The 12,748-nt window shown below is 56.9% G+C and overlaps 1 protein-coding gene across 1 annotated transcript; it reads right to left on the reverse strand.

Moving 5' to 3' along the window:
- Positions 1 to 432: 432 nt before the first annotated feature.
- LSM4 (LSM4 homolog, U6 small nuclear RNA and mRNA degradation associated) lies at positions 433 to 12,518 on the reverse strand. Its single transcript, XM_082651973.1, has 5 exons — positions 12,416 to 12,518; positions 8,332 to 8,373; positions 6,121 to 6,219; positions 3,061 to 3,244; positions 433 to 1,105 (listed from the first exon to the last, which is right to left on the reverse strand). The coding sequence occupies exons 1-5, from the start codon at positions 12,416 to 12,418 to the stop codon at positions 1,014 to 1,016; spliced, it is 420 nt and encodes a 139-aa protein (XP_082508099.1). The 5' UTR covers positions 12,419 to 12,518; the 3' UTR covers positions 433 to 1,013.
- Positions 12,519 to 12,748: the final 230 nt, after the last annotated feature.

Genomic DNA, 12,748 nt, shown 5'->3' on the forward strand with positions numbered 1-12,748 from the left:
TTGTGGAGAGGCAGTGCCCTGACTTGAAGAAAGAGGTAAAAGGTTCACGAAAACCTTCCTCACGTGTTCCTCGAAGCAGCCGCCTGTCATGGCTTCCCTCTCGGTGAACTCTGGTGTGAATGGTGCTTGCAAAACAGGGACGGAGGGCAGAACACTGGTGGCAACGCCAGGCGGTGTAGGTGTCCCGCTGGCTCCCACCTGGGACTTTCCTCCACCCACCTCCCCACAAAGAGAAGAGGGGGTCGCCTACTGCCCAGAGCCCAGTCTTGCCTTCCACCTTTTGTTAAGAGGCTGCTGAGGGACATGGGAACCAGTGGCCCAACAAATTGCTTCCCCTCAGTGAGAGGCCACAGGGTACAAAAGACAACTTCTTGCATGGGGCTGTGATTTCCTGAGGACACTACCTACTAGATGCACCCAGTGGTTCAAAAGGAATTAATGGATTTACAGTTTGTAGTTGTATTTGTTTTTATTTTTGTAACACAAAGAGGGAGAGAGGAAGTGAAGGGACAGGGCCCAGCGTCGTCCCCCAGAACAGCTTCTGAGGCATACGTTCGCCTGGATTCGTTTTGAAAAGGCAATTTTGGGGTCCGTGTTTTAGGAAACTCTCCAGGCTGTCAATCTCAGCGCAAACAGCTTAAAATAAAAACCTCCCGTCTGTTCGCCACACAGGGATCTAACACAAAATGCAAAACAAACCTGTTTGGAAAATGCCTGCCCTTAAGACAAGAGTGAGGGCTTTAAAGATTCATTAAACACAGAATCTTCAGGAATCAAGTTGGCTGCGACTTCACAAAACCAGAAGCACAGAATAACGTTTCCAACTGTAGAACTGCTGGCTGACAAAAAAAGAGGAGGATCACAAGATGACAGGCAGGGGGGTCCTCCCCCAACACCTGCCTCTTCTTTTTGTTCTGAACAGACTCATAAACTGGAGAGTAGAAACGCGGCCTTGCGGGTGGAAGCAGATGCCCGGTGGCGGTGGCTCAATCTCTGGGGAACAGAGGGGCGGCTCACTGTTTGCCCGCCTGTCTGCCTGGCTTCTTTTCTGGTTGACCTCTGCCGGTGCCTGGGATTCCACCTCGGCCCCGGCCCCCAAACACACCTGTGAGACAGGGGAAACGGGCTTTAGCAAAGCCGGGCTGGGAGGCCCACTGTGGACTGGGACCAGGAACTGGAATCCTTAGACTGTGGCCAAGTTGTTTAATCCCTCTGGGTCTCAGCTTCCACTTCTATAAAGTGAGGGCAGTGATCCTACCTCTGGCGGGAAAGGCAGGCTGAGAATCTGAGATGGAGTGTCGACCAGGGCTGGGCATGGGTAGTGCTCCAGAACATTCTCAGTGTGACAAGGGACCAGACCAGGCCCCCCAGGGGTGTAAAGAATGCCAGGGAGGACAGAGGTTGGCACCAAGTCACACTGGGGCTTGGGGCGGGCTTCCTGGAAGAGAGGGCTGGGGGCCAAGGTGGAGGGCAGTCACCAGGACAAAGCCAGAAGGGCTTCCAGGAGGAGGAGGGGGGGCACGAACTAAGACAAGGCCTGGACTCAGTCCAGGGATGGGGCAATGACCCCCAGCTGTGAGGCTGGGAGCTGCACCAGGGGACCTGGACCTTCCTTGCTCTGGCACCACCCGCATCTGGCCCAGGAGAGAAACGACTGGGTGGTTTGTGTGTGTCCAGCCTGGAGAAGGGGCAGGGGAGCCTCCTGAGCCCTGACCTCTGCAGTCAGTGGTGGGGCTGTTTCCAAAATACATTTTACGTGGAACAATGGCACTGCTGTTGGGGGAGGTGAGTAGTTGGAGGGAGGGCATGCCCCCGGCCCAGGGAGGTCCCAGAAGGATCAGGGCAGCATGGGGACATAGAAATGTACACACAGGCCCCCTTCCTCCACAGACATGCAGGGGGCCCTCTGGGGACAGAAGCCAATGCTGGCAGGGTCTGCCTAACCTCACGTCTCATGGGGCAAGACCAGCTTTGCCAAGGGGAGCCTGGCTATGCGGGGACCCCTGTGAGAGTCCCACTGGCTGTGGAAGGCCCCGTGGCCTCCGTTCGGAGCCGCCCGAGCAAGCCGCTCTCCCCGTCCTCCCTGCTCCTTCAGGCAGTTTACTTGACAGTGGTGGCCTCCAGTGAAGGGTCTAGCCCCGGGGACAGGTCCTGGGACCCCTGGGACCCTGCTCACCCCCATCCTAGGCTACTCTCCACCTGGGGTGCCCTCCTGCCCTCTTCCATCTGGCTCCTTTCTGATTGTCACGTGAGCCTTAGCTCATGGCTGGCTCCTGTGCCCTTCCCAGCCCTGCCCATGAGCCCCCAAGGTGGGCCCCGGGCCTGGCACACAGGAGGCCCCTCCAGATGCAAGGGACAAAGCCAGGTCCCTCCAAGAACAGGAGCCGGGCGGGGGAGGCGGGAAGGGCAGGGTCTGCAGATGGCCTCTGGGCTCAGGCCCCAGCTGACTGCACAAGTTTAATTTTATGCCAGATTTATAATCTCAGGGTGGTGTGCTGGGATCTATCCAAAAGGCATGACCTTGGCTTTGTATAAAGGAGTCATAGCAGGGAAGGGTTCCATGCCGGGGCCCCGCGCTGGGGTACTCACCCGCAGTCTAGTGAGGCGGGCACTGTGGGACCCTCTCTGCAGAGGGGAAACTGAGCCTTGGCGAGGTGCCCAGAGCACCTGCCAGGAAACACAGGCAGGGCTCAAGTCCCAGGTCTATGTGGGCCTGGACCCAGACCTAAGGGAGCACTGAGAGCCACTGTGGGGCAGGAGGGCCCAGGTGGGTGAGGGTCAGCACTGACCACCAGGACTCAGCTGGGCTCCCCGGGTTGGGCTCCTGCGGTGGGGACAGGCGGCAACCAGCAGCATCAGCTGTTCTGCAGAGGAGCCCCATGAGTCACAGCCCCCCAGCTCCACGTAGGAGGGGCTCAGAGCCAGGCCCTCGGCACCATGACGGCACCAGCCAAGAATGTCAACACTGGGCCGGGACGGATGCCACGTGCTAGAGTCACCCCCGCCAATGGAGAGGCCCCAGCAGCCTGCTAGGGAGGAAGCAGGGAGAGAAGGGCATACCTCGCCCAGCGCCCCCCATTCCGCGGCCCTTCTGCTGCTTCTGCTGCTGCAGGCCACCGCGGCCGCGGCCCTTGGCCACCACCTCCTCCTTGACCATGTCGATGATCTCATCAGGGATGCGCAGGTACTTGATGGTGCTGCCGCGGATGTAGCACTCGGGCATCCGCCAGAATTTGTCCCCGTCCTGTGAGAGAGGGTGTGTGTGTCAGATCTTTTGGGGGGGTGGTAGGGTCCCTGCAGAGCAGGTGCAGATGGCCGGGGCAGCATCTGTCCCCTCAGGCCGCCTGCACCTGGCATCGCCCCCGCAGGCCCCGCAGGCTGCAAAGTTCTTCGTCCTGGACGGGACACTGGAGGGGCCGCACTCCAGCAGGATCTCTCCAGATCCTTGGCAGCCCTTCACACATGAGAGAGGGTGGGGCAGGGCCTCGTGAGAAGCCTCCGTGTCCTCAGCCTGTCCTCCAGTGGGGGATGCAGCCCGAAGCCTGGAGAGGGGTGAGGCTGTCCCACGCGCCAGGTGCTGCCACAGCCCAGCTCCTCCCCCTCCTGCCCCCAGCCTTCCAGAATTCACCTTCTGGAACCCTCTCTATGCACCCTGACTCATTCATTCACACAAGCATCTCGTGGCAGGGTCTGAGCTGGGCATGGGACACAAGTGAGCAGGACAGAGACCCTGTGTGATGGGTGAAGAGGGCCAGGACGGGGGTGGGGAGCCAGGTCTGGGGCCAGCCAGGGGCAGCTCCCAGTGATGCCAGTTTTCAGGAGAGCTATTGGAGGCTAGAGAGACAAGGGGCTTGTAAAGTTGCAGACTCCTGAGCAACACCAACCCTGCAGTTCTTAGGATGCTGACTGTTTCCTCCCCACCACCATATACCCTGCGACCAGCAAAAGGCCTTCCCTCCACGCTACCTCCTACTGCCCTTGGGCGGGAGCCCGGGGCCTCATCCATCAGATGAATTCTCCGGCCCCATCCCTGTTGCCTAGGCCAGAAGCCTGGTAACCCTCCCCCGCCACGCCTAGAAATCAGACCAAGACACCTCCCTGCTTAGATCCCAATCAGCGCCCCGTTGGCCCAAGGACGAGGTCCAAACTCCTCAGTGTGGTTCCAGAGGGCCTGAGATCCAGCCCCACCCTGGCTGCCCTCTCTCGGCACTCGATGTGCCTTCCAGATGGAACTTTCTGGAACACACACGGTGGGCTTCCGGGCCCCAGCACTTTGCACACGCTGTTCCCACCTTTTCACGTCTGGCTAACTCCAGTCCTCAACAGGCCTTGCTTCCAGCCTCCCTGCAAGCCCCAGTCCTGCATGACACTCATCAGCGGTGCCTGGGCCGATCTGGCCCAGCCCAGTGGAGGTACTCGGCAGGGACAAATGGAATGTTTGCGGGCCAACTCTTCCCAGGAACACACACGAGAGCCCCCGACCCATACAGGAACCCCAAGAGGCCTCAGAGCATTCCTTTCCCAGAAATGGTAGGCGAGGGGCCAAGTCCGTGGGGATGCAAAGTACAGCCAGACAGAAACAATGATTGTGTGGAAGCTCAGGGCCGGGGCTGGGGCTGGGGCCGGGGCCGGTGGCTCAGCGCGAGGCTTTCCCTCAGCCAAGGGCAGGCCGAGCCCAGCGCGCTCCCTGTAGGAACAGGGTTTACTGTGCTTTCCATGGGGGCAGCTAAATGCCTCCCGACCCTTGCTCTCCCGTGCTTTCTCAGCCCCTGGGATCTCTGTTCAGCCACCTGCTACCCAAGGGAAGGAGGGGCTGCCATCACCTGTTTACAGATGAGGACTCTGGGTGGCCTGCGTGAGACGGTACCTCCCACCAGCCTCTCCTCCCAACCGCTGGGTCACAGAGGGGGACTCCCCAGGGGGAGCCACGTGTCCAGTCTCGGCTGGCCATGGAGGCCGGACGGACCTTGCCCTGAGACCCAGCGATTGGTTCTAGGTCCCAGAAGTGGACACAGACGTAACAGCGGCATGCAGAAGGACAAGCGCTCAGCTGTGCACTGTGGCATCGTCTGCCACAGGCACACTGGAAACGCCTGCCACCAGGAGTTCGGTCCTAAGAAGCAGGTCACAGAGCCAAGCAGGCGAGGGTAGGGGGTCACAGCCCTCTGTCTGCCTTTTGGGGTGTGAACTGTCCAGGAGCACAGACCGGGGTGAGAGTGGCTGCCTTGTGCTCTGCCGTATGCTGGCGTGGTGAGTCCTGGGGCACACTGCCTGTGGCTCAAGACAGCCGGGCCCTGCCTGGGCCCTCCAGGAGCTTCCTCCCTGTAACATGAGGGGCTATCTTGGGCAGGGGGACAGAGACTGGAATCAAGGTGAAAGGAAAGCTCTAGCAGAACCCAGTGCAGATTAGGGGGAGGGAGTCCTGCCTTCATCACCGTCCTCAGCACTCTGTGGATCATCCCAAGGCGGGGATGACCCTGGGGAACATTCTCCCCCACCCCGGCCCTGCACTTCCTGGTTTCAGGCCTCAGGGGAAACAAGCCCCGTGGTGGCCTGCACATCCCACAGTCACGCCACCACGGCCCACATGGTGGGCAATGCCCACAGCCAGGACCAAAGGCAGCAGAGGCTAACAAGGAGGGTGGGGCCTGCCCTGGAGCCCACCCCCTCCCTGTAGAGCAGGGATTTATGGCCAGAAGCACCCCCCAGGCCTAAGTCCTTCTTGGTCAGGGGTGGCACCCGGGGATGCAGGAGCAGCTCAGTGCCTGCTGGGCAGCATCCCCGCAGGTGAAAAGTCCAGGGCACTAGAGAGACTTGGAGCCTTGTCCGGCTGTTCCCCCCAACATCCTGACTAGTCCCTCGGGCCCCGCCCCTGCAAGAGGCCCCGCCCCTGGCAGGATGACTGGTGGTATAGGCTGCGGTAGGCACCCTCCCACTCCTCCCACATGTCCAGGGAAGGGCTTTTACCCCACTTGGAGGCGAGGATGCTGAGGCTCTGTAAAGCCCCAGGTCCCAGTGCGCATTCCTGGCCACACGACCCCCACTCGCTCTGCCCACCAGACCGGAGCTGCCCCAAGGCCCCCAGGCAGCGAGAGCAGACTCGGGGTGGAGGGCACTCACCCTGGACGTGCAGATCACTTCACGCAAGTTGATGTTCATCCAGTTGTCGCAGCTCACCAGGTGCCCATTGTACGTCTCCCCGTTTTTGAGCTCCACCAACTGGAGAGAAAACGGGTCCCACGTCAGTCTCAGGCCCTAAGAGGGGTGCAGACTTACCCCGAAGAGCAGGCCACCACCACCAGGCCTCATTCAGACACATCCTCGTGTCTTCTTCGGACCCACTGGCCACAGCACACGGTGCCCAGGCCCCCAGGGGCCCACCTTACAGGAGACACGCTCTGCTTTCTCGCTACGCTTTGCTGGGCATTGTAGACTTTCTACGATGAAACCATTTTTTTGTGTGCGGAAGAAAGAAACAGACAAAACCCCCCCCCACATCTTTAAAGGAATGAGTAAGGGTGGCCGGGGGCCGGGCAGGTGCCCGGTGATGGCACACATGTGATCCTTGGTGGTCTGGAAAAACTGTTTTTCATTGCAATAACTACTTGCTTATTTTGATGTGTTTCCGGAAAAGCGCGTCATGCAGAAGACAGGCTTTTGCTAGGAAAAGGCTGAGACTTAAAAAAGAATCAATTTAGAGAATGAACTTATGGTTACCAGAGGGGATTGGTGGGGGGAAGGGATAGTTAGGGAATTTGGGATTGACATGTACACAGGACTATATTTAAAATGGATAACCAACAAGGAAGTACTGTATAGCACAGGGAACTCCGCTCAATATTATGTAACAACCTAAATGGGAAAAGAATTTGAAAAAGAATAGACACATGTATATGTGTAACCGAATCACTTTGCTGTACACCTGAAACTAACAACATTGTTAATCAACTATACTCCAACATAAAATAAAAAGTTAAAAAAAAAAAATCAACTCTCAGGGCTGGAGAGGCACTGGGCTCACAGCCGCCACCTCTGTATTGTTCCATGGGCTGGGCATGGGTGCAGGCGCCGGCATAATGAGCGCCAGCGGCAGCCTGGTCCGTGCCTATGACTTCCTGCTGAAGTTCCTGCTGGTGGGTGACAGTGACGTGGCGAGGGTGAGATCTTGGCGAGCCTGCAGGACGATACAGCCAAGTCCCCGTACGGCCACCTGGCAGACATCATGCGCTCTCCTGCTGCCTTCTGCAGTGCTGCAGACATTTTCCAGCTACTCTGCCCGTTTCCCTTGGCAACCACTTTAAGATTTAAAATATGATTTGCAAAGTCATCACTTTCAAGTTTGGAAAAAAAAAAGAAATAAAAGGAATCAACTCAGCTATCTGCCCAAGAGAAACGAAGACATACATCCATGGAAAAATGTGTTCACGGATGTTCCCAGCAGCTAAAATCTTCACGAATAGCCAAAAAGTGGTAACAACCCAAATGTCCATCATCAGTGGACAAATGGATAAATAAAATGTGGTGTATCCACACAATGGAATATCACCTGGCCGTAAGGAATGAAGCTTTGACACATGCTACAATGTGGACAAACCCCAAGAACATCATGCTAAGTGAAGGAAGCCAGACATGAAAAGCCACATGTTGTGTGATCCCACTTACAGGAAATGTCCAGAACAGACAAATCCACAGAGACAGAAAGCAGATTCGTGGTTGCCCGGGGCTGGGGCGGGGGGCGGGTGGAGGGGGAGGGGAGCAGCTGCTAATGGAGACTGGGTCACCTTTTGGGGTGACAGGATTGCTCTGGAACTACATAGAGGTGGTGGTTGCACAAAACTGTGAATGTACTGAACGTCCCTAAACTGTACTTCGAAAGGTTGAATTGTATGGTATGTGAATAACGTCTGAATTTAAAAAAAAGAAAAGACAACAGAACATATTGACAGATACTACACTTTATCACGAAAGGACAAAGCAGCTTAGGGAATGAGCATCGCATGAACCTATCCATATTTTAAAAACTCATTCACGCTTACACACATGTTAAAAGTCCAGATGTGTATATGTCAAAGAATAGTTAAATTGTTGGGAAGATGAATGAAGAGGAGCTTCCACTTTCTCTGAATCTCTAGTATTTGACACTTTTAATAAGCATGTATTACTTTGATCAGGAGCAGAAATGACACAGGTCCTGACGCATGTGGGAGGGAAAAGAGGACAGGCAGGAAGTGACTTTGGCTGGAGGCACCTCACCCTTTGCCCAGTGTCCCTGTCCCTGTGCTGAGGCTGGTCCCCGCTGAAATGTGCCATCCCAGACCAGCATGTACTCACCATTGGGTGATTCTGAGCCGTTTTCAGCAGTGACAAAGGAAGCTGAAAGGCAAACAAAAGCACATGACTTGTTTCATCAGCCAGCGCTGTGGAGCCCTGGCCTCTGGGCAGGGCTGAGACTCCAGGAGCACACATTCCCCGACAGAAATGCAGCTTCTGAACTCTGCCCAAGCCCAGGACACATACCTGCCTCCTAGCTTAGGACAGAAAAGTCTCAGGAACACCCCCACCCCTGCAATTGCAGAGGCATCTGCCCTCTGGTCTTGGCGCTGACCATTCCGGGCATTTCTTTGTAGTTCAGGCTGCATATAGTCCCACCCCTGACAGGACCAGGTGTAGCCCTCCATGCTTATCAACAGCATCACAGCACACAGGTTCTGCTGCTGCTTGAATTTTTTGCTCCACTGATGTTTCTGAGATACATCCAGGCTAATACATGCAGCTCTAGCTAGGCCTTTCATTGTCGGCATGGTAGGTGGTTATCATCACACCCACTTTATGGACGGAGATACTGCAGCTTAGAGACTGAGGAACTTGCCCGGCACCAGTGAGCTAGTGAGAGACGGAGCTTGACTTGACCCCATCTGTCAGAAGCCAGCTCACGCTGAGCCCACAGGGGGCTCAGGGGGCAGCTCTGATTGAACCAAGAGTGATTTGGCCAGGCGCAACTGGCCTCCCAATCAGAGGCCACATCTGAGCTGGGTGTTCATAGAGGAATTCACCAGGTGAGAGGAAGAAACATTTCAGAAGAAGCCTGTGGTCACTGCAAGTGAGAGCAGATAAAGGATGGGATTTAAAAACGCCCCCTGATAAGGTGAACTTTCAAGATAGTTCTTTTCCCATTATTGCTGAATTTCTTTTTTATAAAAAACATATAGTGTAACTGGGGAAAATAAGTCAGTTCTTTTCATTTTAGGTACACAAATCACAACCCATACACTGGGGCCTGTCTCTGGGTCTCCAGAACGGTGACTCAGGTGGCAGTGCTTGGGTCCAGGGTCCAGTGACAGCCTATCCAGTATAGTCAGGTGAAGGTTCTAGACCAAGGGCCCCACAAGATGGGAAACTGCCTCAGCAAGGATCACACCTTGCCCGAGCAACTTTGCAATCCTAAGTTGGCCTGAGCCCCAGGACTTCTTGGCAGGGGAGTCCCAGCCCACCCTCACCCTCCAATAGGAGGCAGCTGCTTCTCCAGGTGGTGGGGACTGTGTGGCCTCTCTCAGGAGGCCACAAGGGGCCCTCAACCCCCAGAGGATGGCTCCCTATGGAAGGGCTTGGTGGGGGGATATCTCACATCCCACGGGCCTTCCCTAAGAGCCACCCGGGGAAGATCCAGGGGCGGCAGGAAGCCAGGCCCAAGCCCACTTCCTGCACTGGCTTCCTGGAAGGGCACGATAAGGAGGAAGAAGGAGCCACGTGGAGAGGAGGTGGCTGCTCCGAGGAGGGTGGGCAGGCAGGCTGGGGTCCCAATGTGGCCAACCTGCAGCTCCTGCCCTCTCCTCCGGAATGCATCTGTGTGATGCTGCCGGGTGCGGAGAGCTGGAGGCTCAGCCGCGCGTGCACGAGCCACACACCCAGGGGGTATTTTACAACGGAGAAGCCTCACGCTTTGCTGGGCAAGCCTGTTCTCTGTGCCCACAATGGGAATCTGGACCAGGGCGATGACACACCTAGGTCCTCCTCCCAGATCAGCAGAGAGGGGACAGGACCAGCTTAGCCCTGGAAGGCGAGAATGAAGATGGACTCAGTGCTGAGAGGTGGAGAGAGGGTCACAGCAGTATAGTCAAGGCCCCTCTAGATGAGGCACCAGCGGTAGAGCAGATGGGACCTGCCCAGGGACATGGAGCAAGATCCTGCTAAAGCCGGGGAAAGTAGGCTGATGCCTGCCAGTAGGGGACCCACAGACGTCCTTCAGTGGCATACAGAGCCTCTATGCCAGTCCCTCTCAGGTTGCCACCCTGTCCCAGCTACCGGCAGCACAGCCCTGAAAGACCCACAACCTCCTTAGCTGTTGCTGGCAGTGTGCCCTCAGAATACGGCTGCAACACAGATGGGTCCAGCACCTGCTCACAACCCTCGCCTGCGCAGCCGCCCCCTAGGCGGGCCAGAGCCAGGCCTGACACGGTCCAGCAAACTGGCCCACTCAGCGCCTCACACACCATGCCCGGTGCTGCTGGCCAAGCTTTGTTCCTCGGTTCCCTCTGCCTGGGGTGCCCTTCCCCAGGCTGGCGGCTGCTCCCTCGGCCAGGCCCTCATTATAACCCCATGGAGGGAACACGGTTTCCACCTGGGCCACCCTCTGCTGTTTCTATTATAGGACGTAGCCAGTCTCTAATTAACTTGTTTGTTTATTATGTCTCCCTGGCTAGACTGGAAGTGCCACAAGCCTCCTGCTAGACTGGAAAATTCAGAGGGTGTGGACTTTGTCCAGCACTGAACACCAGGGCCAGGCACACGTGAAGGACTCAGTAAATATTTTCTGAACAAATACAGCACACACCACCAAGGGAGGCACTTGGGGCAGGGGGGATTCTTGCTCAAAGGAGAGGCTCAAAGGAGAGGTGGCACTGGGATAGCAATGCCAAGCAGTGGTCACATCTTGCCATCTTCTACGTCCTTGTCCCCAAACTGTGCTGGAGACAGAGGCGAAGGGAAGGGGAGGATCCTCGGTGAACTTAAAAGCCAAGGGGAAGGGGCGGCGGCAGGGGTGTGGGGATGGAAGACACTTGAAGGTGCCAGGGAGACAGGAAAGGGCCAAACACCCAGTTCAGGGGGAGACAGGGTCATCTGGAGTCGGGAAAGTCATAAAAGAGCTTTAGGCATGAGAACTCCTTTTTCTGGCCTTTCTCAGAACGCCTGGGGTCTGACCCTCAGGCCTGGACCAATCCAGGACTAGACCTAATAGTATCCTGAGGCTCCCAACTCAGGAAGCTGGTTGCAGACCACCCACTCCCTCGCCCACACCTCTGCTTCCGGCCCTGCCCTGCCCTGACCACAGGGAACAGGCAGTGTGTCATGCCTTGTCCACTCCTGAACACTCCTCAGAAGGCGCGAACAGGTTGAATGAATGAATCTATACTTCACACAGACACTGTTCTAGGCTCTGGGACTATATGAAGATAAAAGACAAAGATCCTGTCTCCATGCCCAGTCCCTCAGACCAACTCTACCCTCCAGCAGAGAGGAACCTGCTTCCTTCTCTCCATCCTTACACTGACCAGGAGAATTTAGCGAGCCCTCACGGTCGGCTCTGAAAAATGTGCAACCATCTCAGAGCAACTCAGGTGCTGATGGGCCAGGTACTCTCCCAAGAAGCTCTCAGCTCTCAATTCCTCTGTGTGGACCTCCGTTTCCCTGTCATACGCTGGGGGCACAGACACTCTCTGGGTTAGATCTACAACTTCCACAACTTGTGAGCGCCATGGCCCTGGGGAGGCTTCCTGTCAGGGCCTCAATTTTTCTTTTTGTGAACTGGGAGGGTGCAGTTAGTCCATCCTTAGCTCAAAATACCCCCTCTCCCTCTGAACGACATACTGTGTGACACAGGAAGAAGCAAACCCTTCTCTAGGTCTGTTTGTCAGCCTGAAAAAGAGAGGCACAGGAGGTTGTGCGGCTAGCATTCTAAGGGCCTTACAAGCCCTGAAATTCCCTAAATTGGTTTAATTTGAGAACGCACACCGGCCCCCTACTTCTTGGCGCTCTAGCTTTACAATCTATGAGGTTAGACTGGGTCGGATGCACTCGGAGTCACTTCCCTGCCCGAAAAGTCACTCTGCGGCATTCACCGGGCCCTTCGGTGGGTCCCTTTCCTCTCCGGCCTGTTTCCCCACCTGAAAAATGGGAAGACTGCGGCTACACCGCTATACTATGATTACACGTTCGGTCAGTCCCAAGTTCCCCTGAGACCGACATGCTGGGTGTCCTGAAAGATGCCCCTGCCGTCCCCGGTCTCAGTTACCACCCCCTCGGGCCGGGGGTGGGAGGACTCGAGGCCCGGATGGCACGCTCGCTCCGCATCACCCCCTGCCCCAGCACCCGCCCCGAGGGCCCTTGGTGGCCGGCTCCCCCGTCGTCTTGCCCTCACCATGGTGTCGGCGGGGACCGGGCTCGCCGGCCACTTCCGCCACCGCCGCCGCCGCTCACGTTCCCGCCGGTAGCAGCCCCGCTGCGCGCCACTAGGCTGAAATGGAGTGGCAGCGACGCGAGCCAGTCAGAGAGGGGCTCGTGGGAAGGACAACCAATCCACGCAGAGTAAGGCGAGGCCTACTAAGCACGAGGGCGGGGCGGGCCGTGTTCTCACAGGAGAAATGAGGGACAGACTCGTAAAGTGCCGCCGTGAGTGCTGCAAAAGGGGGCGGAGCAATGTGCGCAGGCGCAGGAGGCCTTGTGGGCAAAAGCGCATGCGCAGGCGAAACCC

The sequence above is a fragment of the Grampus griseus genome, assembly GCF_964374135.1.
Source record: "Grampus griseus genome assembly, chromosome: 3".
In the NCBI taxonomy this organism is placed as follows: Eukaryota; Metazoa; Chordata; class Mammalia; order Artiodactyla; family Delphinidae; genus Grampus; species Grampus griseus.